Source organism: Neolamprologus brichardi, chromosome 14 (genome assembly GCF_056152115.1).
Source record: "Neolamprologus brichardi isolate AB-2024 chromosome 14, ASM5615211v1, whole genome shotgun sequence".
Taxonomy (NCBI): domain Eukaryota; kingdom Metazoa; phylum Chordata; class Actinopteri; order Cichliformes; family Cichlidae; genus Neolamprologus; species Neolamprologus brichardi.
In genome coordinates this window covers 10318745-10336123 of record NC_142117.1, presented here as the reverse complement: position 1 = coordinate 10336123, position 17379 = coordinate 10318745, and the positions used below count along the sequence as shown (strand labels likewise).

The 17379-nt window shown below is 39.4% G+C and overlaps 1 protein-coding gene and 1 pseudogene across 1 annotated transcript; both read left to right on the top strand.

The window, feature by feature from the left end:
* The first annotated feature begins 497 nt into the window (after positions 1–497).
* LOC102780540 (TRPM8 channel-associated factor homolog) lies at positions 498–8955 on the top strand (annotated as a pseudogene).
* Positions 8956–11255: 2300 nt separating this feature from the next.
* On the top strand, positions 11256–13098 carry LOC148098810 (uncharacterized). The gene is made up of 5 exons (XM_087851485.1): positions 11256–11402; positions 11945–12058; positions 12355–12423; positions 12506–12708; positions 12793–13098. Exons 1-5 carry the CDS (start codon positions 11268–11270, stop codon positions 12989–12991), a joined length of 720 nt encoding a protein of 239 aa, XP_087707611.1. The 5' UTR covers positions 11256–11267; the 3' UTR covers positions 12992–13098.
* Positions 13099–17379: the final 4281 nt, after the last annotated feature.

Sequence of the window (17379 nt, the reverse complement as noted above, 5' to 3'; positions counted from 1 at the left end):
TTGAGTACATTTATATACATACTTAAAAGGAGCTGTCTCTCATCAGTAGTTCTTTCCTTGTTTGTCCACACTAAAGTCCCTCCTCTTCTTTTCATATCTCCTGATATAAACATCACCTTTCCCTGCTCTTTTTACATTCCTTCTCCTGTCCTGTCTGGTAGAGCTGCTGGTGTTTTTCTTTAAAGCTGTTGTACAGAAAGGCAACGTTCAGGTAACCAAAAAGACAAAAAAAAATGTAATGTATTTTTAAGTTGTGTGTGGTTGTAATGAGATTAGTGGAGAACAGCTTTTTATTTTCTCACCAGCTGCAGTTTGATAATTTGCTGTGAGGCTTGATGTTTAAAAGAATAATACTTTTATTTTTTATGTTAAGTGAGTCTTTTTTAAATCCATCAACTTAGCTTGGCATACATATATGTAAGAAAAACTATTAAAGCTGATGTGCATCCTAACCTTCACCTTCTTCATCAGTCTACAGAGTAAAAATCCTCTACACTATGTCATCTAACCAGTCATTCAAAATCAAACATGAAGAAGCCTACACCTCCCTGATGAGAGGCCTGAAGGAGCTGGACCTACAGGGACCCTGTGTTCCCAGTGACCTGGTGCTGATAGGAGACCATGCCTTTCCTTTAGCAATGAACAGCCGAGGTCAGGTGCTGATGGCTGCCTCTCTGTACGGCAGTGGAAGAATTGTGGTCCTGGGTCATGAGGGCTACTTGACAGCCTTTCCTGCTCTGGTAGAAAATGCTGTGACCTGGCTGAGAGGTGATGGATCTGATAACCTCTCTGTAGGGGTGCACAGAAATGTCAGTGCAGTTGCTGATAGCCTAAAAAAATCCAGCTTCCAAGTAGAAGTTGTGGGAGCTTTCAGTGACAGACTGGGAGTTGGTGTTTATGTGACCGATGCCTACAGCGTGGGCTCAGACCCAACAGAGCTGGTGGCGTTTCTGAAAGCTGGAGGAGGGGTGCTGATAGCTGGACAGGCGTGGCATTGGGCTGCAACTCACCCCAAAGAGAACGCACTGCATCAGTTTGATGGGAATAAAGTGTCAGGAGTGGCAGGAATCTACTTCACTGAGTGTTATGGTGAAGTGGAGAACCTGCCCATCTACCCTCAGATCCCGTCCTCCTGGATGTCGTTAGCGTGAGTATATGCTATACAGTGGTCCCTCGTTTATCACCAGAGTTACGTTCTAAAAATAACCATGCAAGGTGAAATCTGCGAAGTAACCAACTTTAGTTTTTACAATTATTATAGTTTTAAGGCTGTAAAACCCCTCACTACACACTTTATATAAACTTTTTATATAAAGTTTTTTTCCCATTAGTTTTACTTTTTATTGTATTATCCAGGAATAAATTTTCTAAGACGCTTGTCTAACCCTTGCTCCTAGTTTAGTTTTTCCCCAGTTTAGTTTAGCTGTTGGTTTTGGTTTTTCTTACTTTGTACCTTTGTGTTCTGCCTTCAATAAACTGCATGTTTTTTGTTAAATGCTTTCCCTCCCCCGAGTGTCTGTGTTTGGATCCTCTAAAGAGTCTGCTGCCACAGACCTTTTAAGCTATTTTTCTTTTTTTTGTGGGCTCATTTTTGAAGTAAATCGAACTTTTTTTTTTTTTTTAGAACTTACAATTCAACATCATACATTTAATATATTTTTTTTCTCCTTTTTTTTCTTTCGTCCTTCTTTTGTCCATCAATTCAACTTACATTTTTCCATGAGTCCATCACAGGAATTTTTTTAATTATAATGAAATAATACATTTGATCTATTATTTGAAGAAAATAATTTTTTTTGTCCTAGTACACACTTTGTGTAGTTTTCAAAAATTGAGATTAAAAAATAATGTGGCTTAAAGTTTCCTATTATTTTGCATAAACAGCTTTTTTGTTTAATTTTGGCAAGTGTTATTTATTTGTCAGTTACTGATCAAATGTAGAATCAATTTAGAGTTAAATTCAATTGAATTGTTATTTTACAACATTAATATATTTTTTGAGGACATTGATTTTAGAGATTAAACATTTTACACTTTAATTTCATAATGACAATTAAGGTAAAAAACAAAACAACAACAACAGATTTTTAGTAAAAAGACTCTGATTTCACTTTGATATATTGTATCTATAATTCTCAGCCTCTTTCCTGTTCGTCTTTGACCTTTTAAATACAGGACAGGCAGCGATTTTAAGGATGACTTGGAGTTCTTACTCCAGGGGGTTTCAGAATTCAACCTCCCCTCTGAGTATCTGTGTTCTGAGGTTCTAGTCCACAGCCCACTAGCCTTTCCCATCGGCACTACAGAAGATGGACGACCATTCCTGGCAGGAGCCTACTATGGGCGAGGACGGGTCATTGTGGTTACACATGAAGGATGTCTGAAATTTGAGGTATAGTTGCTCTGAAAAATAACTCTGAAATTTTAAGACCTTCTAAGTCAAAATCAACACATAAGAATTTATTCATGTTGTACATTTACAAATGCATTTGTGTCACACTACATTTGTTTCCACCAGCAGTCTGTCACAATCACAATCAGTGTGGTGGAGGGTTTAAGTGTGATGGAGTACTGGCAAAACAACTTTCAAATTCCAAAAATCACTTACTTTAATGAGGTTATGTAATAAACCTCAGAGTGGAAAAAAGTGAGAAAATGAACTGCATGCTGATTGGACTTTTTTGTATATCACACATACACATGACAGCCGTTGTTGCTGCTTTCCTTTCATTTCAGAGCATGGCTCCATTTTGGAGAAACGCCATTCACTGGTTGGATGAAGGGCGCAAAGGGGTTGTTGGTGTCATGGTGGATCCTGCACTCAAAGTTCTGAGTGAGTCTGGGCTGAAGTGCGAGAAGACAAACTTCAGGAAAGACCTCAGTGTGTTTGTGTGTACAGCGTATATCACTGAGCATTTGGAGGAAATCCAAAACTTTGTGGCAGAGGGAGGAGGCCTGCTGATTGGAGGACATGCCTGGTACTGGGCAAATACACATGCTGGGCAAAATGTACTAACAGATTTCTCAGGTATGATATTTTACCTTCCAGGGTTTCTCGATATAAAGAACAGAAATACTTTTATTGTCCTTATTTTCCACCTAACTGTTCATAAATGCACCTCATTAATATAGAGCTCTTGTCCTCTTATCAACCAAAGCAATACTTTAAAACGTACTGTATACATGCAGTGCTGTAACAGACAACCAGTAATACACTGATGACGAGGGATGGGAATCGAGAACTTGTTTTCTCCAAGAACCGATTACCAGGTCAATTTCTTTGAATTGTTAGTTTGTGTCTGCAGCCACTGTTTCTACCCTTTCATGTCTCATTTCTAATTAAGTAATATACTGCAAGTGTTCTATGTAATATTTGTAACTCGTTACTTTTTTGAGTAACAAAACCAACACTGATCACAGTAAATTAGAGGACGTACTTATACAAACACACACAACATTTGACCACATAGCATGCTATTAAATTGCATGAATGCAATGTCTTTGATATGACACTTAGTGATGGTGGTGACTTAAGACGGAGCCAATGACAATCAATAAGGAATCGTTTAATGTCTTTCAGGAAACAAGATCCTCAACCTAATGGGATTGAGCCTGTTGAAAGCAACAATCAGCGCGGGATCATACAAAGCCCCTATTCCCAGCGAGGCTATTAAAGATACTTACCATTTCCGCCACCTTCTCTACCGCTTTGCTGCCCATGTGACTACAGGTGGAAAACTAAACAAGAATGAGGAGGGATGTTTGAAAAAGCTGGGCAGCGACTGCAATGTCTACTTGCACATGAAAGCCCATGACTGCTTCCACTACAGACAAGTCTTGGCTGCACTCACTGACGTGTTAAAGAGGTCAGGCCTGCCGCAGGTGAGTGGAAGATCATGCAGTATCTCATATAGTACACTACAGCTATCAACTAGATGTGTTAGATCAATATCCACTGAAATTTTCTATCAAGGTGAGCAACAGCTGTCCTGTAACGACTCCAAAAGACCACCTACTCCTCAGTGTGGGATCAGCTGTATATAAGGTTTGCCCAAATCCCGATGCCCTCTGGCCCTACCTCATCAAGGATAATCCAGCAATGCCTGTTGTCTGTAACCATAAGATCAAGATCGATGTTAACACAGCAGGTCAGAGCTTACTTTTGTTGACAAATATGTGAACTATTGATGAGTCCAACCTACACACAATATACGTGCACTTATTGTTTAAGTAATATATCTGATTTAGACAATGACCCTCTATATGTTACAGTAATGTTTGTGCTTGATGTTACATAACATGAATATATCCATTTAATTGAAAACCATAAAATAAGCGAACTGCAGATTTTGCATTTTCGGTTGTCAGTGACTACAAACTTTAATGTTGCATGTCGGGGTATGGCTTCTTTCAAATAAAAAAATTATATCATTCACAATGAGCTATTACTACTACTACTACTACTACTAATAATAATGATAAAACAAGTAGCTTTAAAATGGTTATAAAATGCTGAAATGAAAGAGGAAATGCCCTCTGGTAGACAGGTATATTGCATAATAGAGGGTGATGGCATGTGGTATTAAAGTCTTTGTGTATCTGCCCTTCTGCCAGTGGAGCTGAATCAGTGCAGACTGTGGTCAAGATTATCCATTATGTATAACTGTTTGTTCAGTGATCTTCTCTTCACCACAGCTTTGAATGTGTTTAGTTTGCAGTCAATTACAGAGCCGACTGGACAAGCTGGACAAGCTATTTATCCTCTCAAATAGAGCAGGGCGATATGACCAAAAATATTTATCACGATATACATTTGAAAATTTGCGATAACGATATAACTGACGATATAATTGACACTAGACAAAATACTTTACAACTCCACAACTTTATTAGTGCAAAAAAACAAACAAACATCAATGTATTTTCACTTAAACAAGCAGCTGTTTTTTATGTGCATTAAAGTTATATAAAAATTTAACAGTGCAAATGCAAATTCCTTGCTGACAGTTTAACCAAAAGGCATTTCCAGTGGAAATTGGCTGACATATCCTCAGCATAACCATGTATAATTTCCACAAAACTTAAAAAGAGGATATACACACACAATACAGTAATATTATGTCAAGGGACAGTACGTATCACTCTGCGAGGCTCCTGACTACGATACCCGTAATGCTCCGACAATCCATCAAGCGGTGCGGGTTCGTAGCTTAGCAAAGTTGTACTAAAACATTTGACAGATTTTCGAGCGCCGTGTACGACATAAAATCGTTTCGAGGTCAGTAAACACAACCAGAATTCATACATAAGACACACGGGATTATAAGGGGCACTGTCGATTTTCAGAAAAATCAAAGGATTGATTTTAAGTGTGCCGTATTTTCCAAAAAACACGGTAATAACGACGGCCCGCTAGCATGCTCTACCAAAAATAGTGCTTTGTTATGTATGTGACGGACGAAAGCTAAACCAGTTCCACACCACTGAAGTTGCAGCATTTTTACAAACTAATTCTGGTTCATCCCTTTCATTTAACGATCCGCTTTCGCTCTTCTCATTCTGCGTCGCTGCCATGTGAGTATGTAAACATAGGCACTGTGCATGCGCGTTTTACCCATATTCTATCGCGATATTTCATTTTCCTATCGTTGCCCAAAATTACACCGGTATTACCGTGAATGGTATGATATAGCCCAGCCCTACTCTCAAAGATTTTTGATTGGGCATGGGAGTTTGCCCATGTTCGCACATGTGTTTTGTGGATTTGGACAAGGCATATAATTGTGTCCCTTGGGGTATCCTGTGCAAGATAACATGGGAGTACAGGGTGTCTTGTCTGCTGTCACATTTATAACTGCAGAAAAAGCTTGGTCTGCATTATCAGCAATAAACTGAAATCATTCTCAGTGTGTGATGGACTCTATTATTTCACATTAAAAGGAGCCAGTTGAAGTGGTTCTTGCAGCTCCTCCTGGTTTTTTGTTATTGTGCCCCTTAAACCTTGACTCACAGATGTTTCTTCAGTTTGTTACTGAGTCACTACAGTTTGGTGCTCTCTTTAAGCCTTGTTATAGTTAGTGTTCAAACTTAGTACTCCACATCTCAATGGCAGTTGTTCATACTGCTTTAGCTACCTTATATTTCTTATTAACAACAATAGTGAATTAATATAATTCAACAAATTAATAAAAGTTAATAGTTAGTATAGTATTTTCTTTTTAATTTTGTGTTTGCCAGGTAAGGAAGAGTGGATCAGTACAGGTCTCTACCTGTGTCCTGGAATGAAGACCATCGTGGTCTTACCAGCTGAGATTATCAACAAAAACTGGAAGGTACTCCAAACAAAATCAGATTACTTTGAGTTCTTTGTCCCTTTGATAATGCTGCATGTTGTCTGGTCTTTGATAGAAACCATAAGAAACCACAACTCACCTCAAGTGAGGTTTAGGGCCAAGTTCATCCTACTGAGGCGTCCCTTTCCTTTCCCTCACCCCCTCTGTTTGCGATAGTTGACTGCCCCTCCCTGACCTTGGTACTAGCAGAGGTTTCTTCCTGTTAAAAGGGAGTTCTTCCTTCCCATTGTTGCCAAGTGCTGCTCATAAGGGGAAATTTGATTGATGGGGTATTCTCTGTTTGTATTATTGTAGGTTTTTTACCTTAAAATATAAAGCACAATGAGGCAACTGTTGTTGTGATTTGGCACTATACAAATAAAATTGATTTGAATTGAATTGAAAATCAAATTTTGCAGCCTGTTATCCTTTTATTTATGTTGCAATGTGTAGCTAAAAAGTATTAGGCAATGACACAATTTTCCATTTCATCTACAGATTCAGATAGGCTGTCAAACTGATGAGCTACATGACAAGGATGAGCTGAAGAGACCACCATGTGTTCATGAGCAGTTTACTGTTACATCAGAGATGATGCTTGTGTCCAACCTGTGGGGGGGACTCATCTATCTGGTGGCTCCACCCAACACACAAGTGTAGGATTTGGAGGTCACAGTCCAGAAAGCTGTAACTGCTCCATATTACAAGTCTGGTGAGTCTGTGGTTTATAACAGTGCTGTGTACTTTGTGCACTTTGTGTCAGTTGATTTAATGGAAGATATCTGATAAGTCTTATACTTGTTGAATTGGATCACTTTCATTCTGATCGAAGGTACAGTGTTTTCATTGGACAGGTGACTTGAGCTCAACATATTTCTAGTAAAGAAAGCTAAACAAAGAACATTTTAACAGCTTTGCCCCTCTTGTAAAGCAGTACACAAAGTTTAATAATCCAAAGTTTTCCCCTTTTGCTCTTTTCAGGTGTAACAACTGCAGCTGAGTGGTTAACGCTGCGCACAGCTCCTTCACCGTGGGCAGAGTTGGAGTTTGAAAACATCGTCCTCACCGTACCATCAGATGCTGTTCGGGATCTGGAGCGCCCCGACAAGGTGGCCGCTCTCTGGGATGAAATGATGAGGGCCATTGCAGATCTGGCTGCCAAACCACACAAATTTCCCCACAAGGAGCGCTTCGTGACAGACGTGCAGATTTCTGCCGGTAAGTGCACTTTGCTTCATGTTTTATACTTGCCCACTGTCTCCTGCTGTGGTGACCCCTTGTAAAAAAGGGAGCAGCTGAAAGCTTTTGTATTTACTTGTTTCTTATTTGCTTTGCTTATGGAGAGTCCCAAGGACATGAAGCTTGTCCCTGACACATATACAGACAACCATTTACATTTATAAATCACAACAATTTGTAGTTTCCATCCTAACTTAAACAGGAAATGAATGTTTCTGTCATATATACACCGTTAGAATGATGAATGGCACTATTTGGTATGTTGCACTGTTCTCTTACAAAGCTATGTAATCTTAAAAAAGTACTAGTATCCCATTGTAGATCAACTTTCTATTCTTTGGTTAAGGCTGGATGCATGCAGGTTATCCTATCATGGCACACCATGCTTCAGCTGCTGAACTGGTTGGAGTTAAAAAAGGTAAAGAACTGTGGGGTCCCATCCATGAGTTGGGACACAACCAACAGAGAAGCTGCTGGGAGTTCCCACCACACACCACAGAGTGTACATGCAACCTGTGGTCAGTGTATGTGCATGAAGAAGTGCTGGGCATCAACAGAGCACAGGTAGAGTAAATCAATTGGTGTTAAGATTGAAAATCTGTTATTTATTTTATCAGACATGATCATAAAACACAAGCACCTTTTCCAATTGTTGTTCAATGCAGGCTCATGACGAGTTGCCTTTAGCAAAGCGAAAGAGTCGAGTAGAGAAATACATGAAGGGAGGAAGGAAACTCAGTGACTGGAAGCTCTGGGTTGCCCTGGAAACATATCTGCAGGTGAGAGAGTTATAGAGAAATTTTGCTTGGTCCACAGTGAAGAAAATACATGATATGAATAAGACTGAAAGTCTCTAACTCCATTTGATCCAGTCACACTTTAAATCTAGCAAGTGAACAAAAAATCACTTATTTAATCTGCATTTTAGCCACATACTCAAATTGCATCATATACAGGAGAAAATTACATAGCAAGGAGTAGACATGACCCTTAGAACAATAATAAACCAGTCACTGGTGGATGTCAAGAGGCAAATACTCCCAACAAACAAACAACATAACAAACAGCAACAATTTTGTATAAAAGTAGTTTGGCTTGTTGTCATATCTACCTTCTCTGTAGCTCCAGGAAAAGTTTGGCTGGGATGCCTTTAAGAAGGTGTTTGCTGCGTATCACCACATGAGTGACTTCCCTGATGACAACAACACAAAGATGAACCTGTATGCTGAGACTTTCTCTCAGACTGTGAAGATGAACCTGACTGGCTTCTTCAAGGCCTGGGGCTGGCCCATAGAAGCAGCCACTGAAATGAAACTGTCCAAGCTGCCTTACTGGAATGATCACCCCATGACCCAGTACAGATGAACCCAGTGCCACTGCAGACTACAGAAAATTAATGTTAGTTTTAATGAGTGAAACTGTTCTTTTTTGGTCTTTTTTTAACCACATTAGTTAAAAATAAACCGTATTTGGAATCTCATTTTGACCTCAGGCCATACTCGGTACAGATGTTTCTGTACACTACGCCAGCCTCTTGGTTCCTTTGTTTTTTAAGTCTGTTACACATAGAGCAAAATTAACCTGTGTAATTATTGGTTTGTGGTTATGATGGTGTTTTAGTGGAACCAGTAATCATGTTTTTGTAGTAAGTATCACTTTAGTATGTTACATCATGTGCATGACACTTAACATGTAAAACATTCACTGTAAAAAGTTTCATGTCTGTATTATACCAACGGGATAAGACAGAACTGGATTAGTTTTTTTCCCATTGACTGAGAACTGATATACAGACTAAATGACAGTAGTATAATAATCCTAGTAATCTTGAGTGTTTGTGTAATTAAGTACAAATTTTGTCTAATAGCATGGAATCAATGCAGTTAAACTTAAAAATAATAATTGATGCCTACATGTGTTCTGTTGTTGAATGATTGCTTTTGGCTGAACCACATATTCTGTGCAGTGAATCTAAGAACATTACATGGACTGCTGGGTAATAAAGTCAGCTCAAAGTTACACTTTCTGTTTTACAGTTAACTGTTAAGTGTTGTTAGTGCTATGTAATGCTTTTACATCATACACTGCTGTTTGGCTGCAGCTGCGCATGTTAATGGCTTTTGTCATTAAATGTAAGGATCCCCATCCGTCCATCCGTCCATCCGTCCATCCGTCCATCCATCCATCCATCCATCCGTCCGTCCGTCCATCCATCCATCCATCCATCCATCCATCCATCCAGCCAGCCAGCCAGCCAGCCAGCCAGCAATTCTATGATTGGAGCGATGATTGAAATTCAGTCTCACAGCAAGAAGGTCCTGAGTTCAGTTCTATCATCAGGCCAGGCTATTTCTGTGTGGAGTTTGCATGGGTTCTCCCTGGGGACTGTGGCTTCCTCCCACAGCCCAAAGACATGAAGTTATTGGGTTTAAGTTAATTGGTAACTTGCCCATAGGTGTGAATGTGTGTGCAAATGGTGTTTGCCCTGTGACAGACTGGTGACCTATCCAGGGTGTACCCTCACTCTTGTCCTCAGACAGCTGGGATAGGCTCAAGCCCCCTGCGACCCTGAAAAGGATAAATGGAAGAGAATGGATGGATCTGTACTTTGAACCAGCAGCTCAACAGGGTTGCCTGATTATGAAATATTATGTTTGCAGCTGATCAATTAGATTTGCAATCGCATGAACAGAGAACACATTACATATTCATTAGATACCTAACCTCTATTTTAGAAAATAACTTTAAGTGACACACAGAAATCTATACATGCTGATTTTGAAACATCTGGACGGTAAGTCAAAGGTCAACATAGAAGTGGAGCTCTGTGCATTTCACACTTTTGAAACATAAAGAGGCCCAAAAAAAGTTGTGCTTTAAAAAGTTGATCTCAGGTGCTGAGATCAGCTTTGTGGAGCTGGCCACATCCTGAAGATGCTGACCTCCAAATGTTTTCTCTTTATTGATCTGTGTATAACAGCAAAACTGTCTAATATGAAGAAACCGCAGCCAGTTATTACCATCAGAATCAGAATACTTTATTGATCCCTAGGGGAAATTATCACTAAGATGCAGCTTTGTCACCAGATCTAAATATACTCATGAATGAAGATACCGCTGCTGTGCCATGTGCACAAAATGAAGAGTCTGAATTATGGAGCAGTCAAAGGTAAACATGCTGTACAGTGACATGAACCTCTAGGTAACGCTCCCTAATCTAAGACACTAGGTTAAATTAGGAGCTTTTGATGTGCAACAGATGTGATGAGGAGTTTTGTGATGTTTGGAGATGTGTTTGTTGTTGATTTATACTCTATTAAAACTTAATCCATTTGAAAATGTGTGCTAATGTGCAGACAGAGCCTTTAATTTCTGCATGGCTGTATCTTTTTGCTTTCTTCTTATTTAATCCAAACTCTGTTGGGCTGGTTATTTTAAGGCTCTACAAGCGCATGCACAAATACAGTCAGCTGTTCATAGAAAGACTGAGAGCACAGTTAAAGCAGGCACTGAGAGTGAGGATGCAGTCAGACTGTCTGTGAGAGACAGTCACACAGGTGAGATGTGTCAAAACACCAAGTTGTTTACAAAAAACAGCTGTGCACTACATGGATACCCAGGGTTCCACAGTTGTCATGGTTCCCCTGCAGATGCCTCATTTTTGTCTTCATCATTTAAACCCAAACAAACATTCTGATGCTCAAGAGCCTTTTTGACACTTTTGACACAGCGATTTCTAGCAAACTATCAGTTTTATTGAAGAATATTTTCATCCTGATGAGGACTAAAAATTCCCAGAGCCAGAAGAAAGCGACTTCCATCATGGAAAATGTGAGATTTGATTTGTTTTCAGTGTGTTTCACCTCTGAGATTTTTGTAGGCCTGAAAGTTTAGATTTAAGATTTTCTCATATCTTAAAAAACAAAACAGTATTTATTGTAAATATATAACCAATGAAGTCTTTTCAAGGTCAATTTACTCAATTTACTTTATTTACAATTTACCTGAGAGTGTGAATCGACGTGCATTCGGTAGCACAATCGGTAGCACTCAAAGTTGCCTAAACTAATTCAAAACAAATGCAAATGCATGCATAAACGTTTTTCTGCATCTGTTGTAATTAAACCTTTCCATTCAGTTGGATCTTATTGTTTTAAACAAGTCAACCCAGTGAATCTGAAATACTATAACCTGATATTATGTATTTAGCTAAAGTTTCACTTAACTGCTGTTTGTATTTAAACTGTAGGTGGCAGGAAAACACTGTGGTGTTCAGTCTTCCAGAAAATCCAATTTAGTTGCAGGAAATTTGTTAAAACTGACATATGCTGTGTTAGAAAGGCTTTTTGTCTGATGTGTATGAAATTTTGCAGTGTGCTGCTGAAGTCCAAGACAGCCTCACAGCAAAGAGAGTCTCTGCACGGCTATCAGAGAGGAGGAGAAAGCCTGGAGCCTGTAGACCGTGTCAGTGCTTCAAGGATGAGCAGGTTACTCATCTGATTCTCATATGTTAAATGATAAAATACGTGAATATGTTAGAAATGATGCAACTCTGCTTGTTTGATTCATTTACAACACTTGTTTACTTTCCATCAAATCATGAGTAGCAACAGAGCACAGCTCATGTTTGAAATCTCTTCTTACATCTTAAGATCTGGCAAATATTTGAGGGTCATCTCCTGTGAGAGTGGTCAATGTATCTGATGGAGATTTGTCTCTGCAGGATTGTTGAAGGACGTTCTTAAGGATATTCTTGTTTCTTACTGCCTTTTTCCACTTACAGCACACTCAAGTGAAACGCCAGCGCTCTCCAAGTGCAGTCATCCTTCCCCAGAAAAGGAGGAAAACCAAGGTTGTCTGTCTCTTCTAGACTTTCTGCAGTGGTGCTAAATTGATAACAAATAAATGATAGCTATATGTCTTCCACCCCTCAGGCCTCTACCTCGGATGCAGACGACACGTTCACAAGACCATCAGCCACCATCCCTGATTCTGAGCTGCCTCCGGTCTCAAATACAGCCCACAATCTTCGACCCTCTACTGTTGCACCTCGGCCAGACAGCCCTCTAAAGATCCACAACCGCTCAGTAGAAGAGTACCAGCAGGTGTACCATGAAGTGGTCGATGATATGCTGAGGTCAGTGTGGATCAAACCTCTTTTGTCCCCCGCCTGACAAAAAAAAAATGGCTTAAAACTTGCTGTTTCTTCTGTTCCTCACAGAGACGAGAACGGACAGCTCCGTCCATACAGTTTGGAGCTGGGACGCCTCATAAAGAAGAAGCTATGGGAGAGACTGAACCGTCCCACAATGATTATGTCTACTGATGAAGACGGCCGCCTTCACGTGGACGTGACTTACGGAGTTGAAGAGTGTCCTCCTGAATTTAATGTGGATACTACGAAAGAACCCGAGTGCTGAGCTGAACAGCTCAGAGAAACAGTGAAAGAAATGAGAACAGTTACTGAGTCTGTGTAAATAAGCTTTAAATAATCTGTAAATAAAACTTTTAAATAAATTCATTAGTGACAAAATCATCTGCAGGACACAAATTGCTGAGGCACCACCCCTCAGCTCCACCTTCACACTTTGCATTCACCGTAATACTGTCTGCCCACTTGGATAAACTCCTCTTGCTCCTGCTACCGAGGTTATTATCGTTAACGAAAACTAGAAGTGAAAAAACATTTTCGTTAACGGAAATAAAAATAAAAACAAAAAAAGGAAAACTAACTAAAACTATAATGAGTGTTCACAAAACTAACTAAAATTAACTGAATTTATAGCAAAAATGTGTTTAGTTTTCATTGACGTGTGCGTGTCATACAATAGTCAAGGGTGAAAATGAAGTTTAGTTTACAGATTTTTTTCTTGCTGTGTCTCATTATGCCAGCAGGTGGCAGTACGTTAGTCGAGTCGTCTGTGTTGCTGCTCCGTCCACGCGCAGAGTCATGTCAGGAAAAGTCGGGAGCCAGAGTCCAATTTGGGATTACTTTGAATATGACTGTGTTTTGGATAAAGCAAGTGTCTTGTAGTGGAAAGAGACAAATTATGAGGGACATTTCTAAAGGGAAAAAAATCCCACAAACCTTAAAGTGCACTTGAAAAGCTCACACAAGAAGGCTAACCTAGCTTACCTTGAGAAGGTAAGGGAGCACACTCAACCCTCATCCCCAGAAAACAGAAGCTAACCCCAGGCAAGGCAGCGTGATGCATCCCGAGACAACAGGATGGGGATATCTACATAACTGTGTGAGTCAATTGCCTTCAAAAAGTTTATCAATTCACTTGAACCAAAATTACGAACACCCGGTGCTGCGAGAGTTAATAGTCTCATTGGGGCCAAGATATACATTTTATAGTTGCCTGGTATCAATGGTTGTTCATCTGCCTTTATTTATTTATTTATTTAAAGAACCCATAGGTGGGAATGTGAGTTGTCTGTCTCTGCGTGTTAGCCCTGCGACAGACAGGCGACCTGTCCAGGGTGCAGTATGGTAGCTGGAATAGCAACACACCCAAGGATGAGCAGAATGACTGATATGATGAAACTGGGATTTTTGTTACACTTAATTATTGCAAACACAACTAAAACTATAACTGAAACTAATCAAAACTAAACGGAAACTAAGGATTTTCAAAAAAATAAAAACTAAACTAAACTAGCAAACAATTGGTAAAAACTAATTAAAACTGATATAAAATTGAAAATCTGAAGTCAAAACTAAATAAAAATAAAAACTAATGAAAATTGCAAAACTATTAAAACCAAAGTAAAGCAATCTCTCTCTCTTCTTATCTCAGAAAGAGCTCTCGTAAAGCTTCCCACCTTTCAATTCATCTGTGCATCCAGCCTTTACATTACTCCCAAAATGTTGCCACAGCTGGCTATCGCAGTCAATGAAAACTGTGCTTATGGTCAATCTCATAAAAAACTGTAGTTGTGTTCATATACAGGTGTGTCCCTCTACCCTTAACAATGACTTAAGCTGGGGAAGCTGAGAGGTCAGCAGGTATTTTCTGTTGAAAAGTTGAAAGTGATGCAAAAAATAAAGAAGAAGTTAGAGGAAAAATAAAGACATTTTGAATGCCAGTGACAGCATTTTAAAGAATCATTCCAGTCTTTTCAAAATCTTGTTTCTGCCCAGGTTTTCTCAGCTTCTTGCTGCAGATAGACAAACGGACACCTGTCCATTCTTAAGATGAAGATATCACTATAAGATGAAGAAACACAAGATATCATAGTTTGACTGTCTTCTCAAAATATGTCACTATACTCTGAGCTGACCCATTGATGTTAATGATTCATCAAACACATCCATCAACACCAACGCCCATGTGAACACTCATAGCCACAACTGGAAACTGTGGGTTGAGTCATTGGCCTGATAACCACCTTCGTTTGACCTCTTAACCTGACAAATATTTGCTGAACTGATGATTTCCATGTCAGGTTTTGCACAATTGCTTTTACTTATACTTCTTTTTATTTTGCACTGAAAGATTTGACCTTTAGTTGTTAAACATTGGACTGAGCACATACACACATACACAGCACATACACAGCAGAGTGTAAAGTGTCTGTGCATCTTTAGGTGTGTTTGCTGATGAAGTAGTTTGACCAAATAACTGTAGTTCTGTGTTTCTGTCCTTCTGTGTATGTGCTTTCGTGTCTATTTAGTTTATCTATATGTTGGAGACAAGAGGAAAAATGTCCATTAAGCTTTTGCTACATGCACTAATGTCATGCAACACAGGGATGATGTGTAGTGTAAAACAGACTAACACTGGGTCTCATTTGTTTGGTGTCTCTAGGCTGTTCACAGGTCATATTTTCTAAAGACTCTAAACTTGATCCATGTAAGCTTTAGACTTTTAATACGTCAAAGAATTGCTTTTGTATTAACTTTGACTTGAGTCTAATTAGACTTAAGCAGGTTGTGTCTAATCTAATGAAAAGACAAACATCTTTTTTTTTTTTTGTTTACTGATAAAGAATAAGGAGTATCCTCAGCTACAAGGAGTATTGGCAGGATAAGGTCAAAGGTCTCTCAATCACACATTCAGACAGTATTTCAGTGTTTTGTCATATCCTGCAACACCAACACCCAGTCTAACTACATCATAGGTAGATTTGGAAACCCTGAGTTGACTTAAAAACCTGATAACCACTTTCGTGTGACCTCTTGACCTGATCAGAATTGACTAAAATCATGATTTTCATGCATTCCTTTTTATTTTGCATAGAAAGATTTGACCTTTAGTTGTTGGACTGAGCAGATTTACATTTTATACACAGACACACACACAGACAAGAATTGCTGTGTGCGAGTCTGAAGTTGATGTTGTAACTATGATGCTTACAGGGAACTAGTTTAAAGGGGCATTTTCAAGGCTAGTCATAAATCTTCAGTCAATAACAACCTACCAGGCTGTGCTGTGAGGTAGCAGTGAGAACAATGAGAACACCTGAGCCAAAAAAAGGAAGTACTTTTTGTTTCTGTGAAATAGCTCCAAGCCAGTAGGACTGTCTTAACCTGCTTTGGTTTTATGTTTCATTCTGTGTTATGGAACGGCTGTGTGCAGACAGGAATAGGACCCAAGGTACAGACACTCGGAGGCAAAACTTGAACTCAAAACCGCTTTAATGTTAAACTCAAATATAACATAACTGGAAATATCAAAATAAACTTACACCAGAGGACTGACAGAACACACAGCTAGATAACCGGTAGATCGCGACACGGACACAGAGAAACACAGGGCTTAAATACACAGAGGGAGCAATCAGGGAATGGGTAACAGGAGGGAAACACAGCTGGGGCAAATCAGGCCTAACGAGACAAGGGGAAGCGAAACTAGATACATTAACATCAGACAACGACCTTCAAAATAAAACAGGAAACATGACACAGACTGAACTAAAGACACAGACTAACACGCACGCACTTCAACAGAGGGTACAGAGACGTGGGACCAGGGCAGACACAGACTGGACACGGGGATATAGCAAACAGGGGAGACAGCAACTAAGGATTACACAGAGACAAACCGTAAGACAGAACTCTAACGAAGAAACCAAAGAATAAAAAAGATAAATAATACAATAAACTCAAAACCCTGGGTCAACGACCCAGGCATCCTAACATTCTGGAGCCATGTGGGTTTTAAACTTGAACTTTAAACTCAAATAGCAAAGAAAAACAACACATCGGTCTGTGATGGATTGTAATTAATGATGTAATATAAAAGAGGTCACCTAAACACATGAGATATCAATGGAAAGCCCAGGATGTCCTGGACTTAGTACATCGGGACTTAGCAGGATAGCTTAAATAAGTCAAAAAGATATTGACCAAAAACAAATGTCCATTACAGAGGACATAAATGAATAGGTTGGTTCTCAGGAGGACAGGGCCGTGCAGAGGTTTAAAGGGGCGGGTGCTCAAAGTTAAAAAGGGGCACATTGAACCAGGCTGAATAACAACAACACACATTCATCAAGAATCTAATATGGGAAGAGCAGGGCTGTGTTGATCTGAGACTATAGACAGTAAAAAGTCCATAGGAGAGATGGTAGCTGATTAAACAAGTGTCATGAGATAATAACAAAATGCAAAGATTGGTGACAGCGCTTGGAACCATAAGGCAACAAAAAACTGTGAGAAATAATTTAGGCTCTGTCTGTGAATCACTCTTTGCTTCTCTTCTTCCTTCCATCCCATCATTTCATACATATCTCTCCACTTGCTGTCTATCTGAGAACAAGGCACAACTTGCTATTGCAATAAACTATAATCTAATTATCC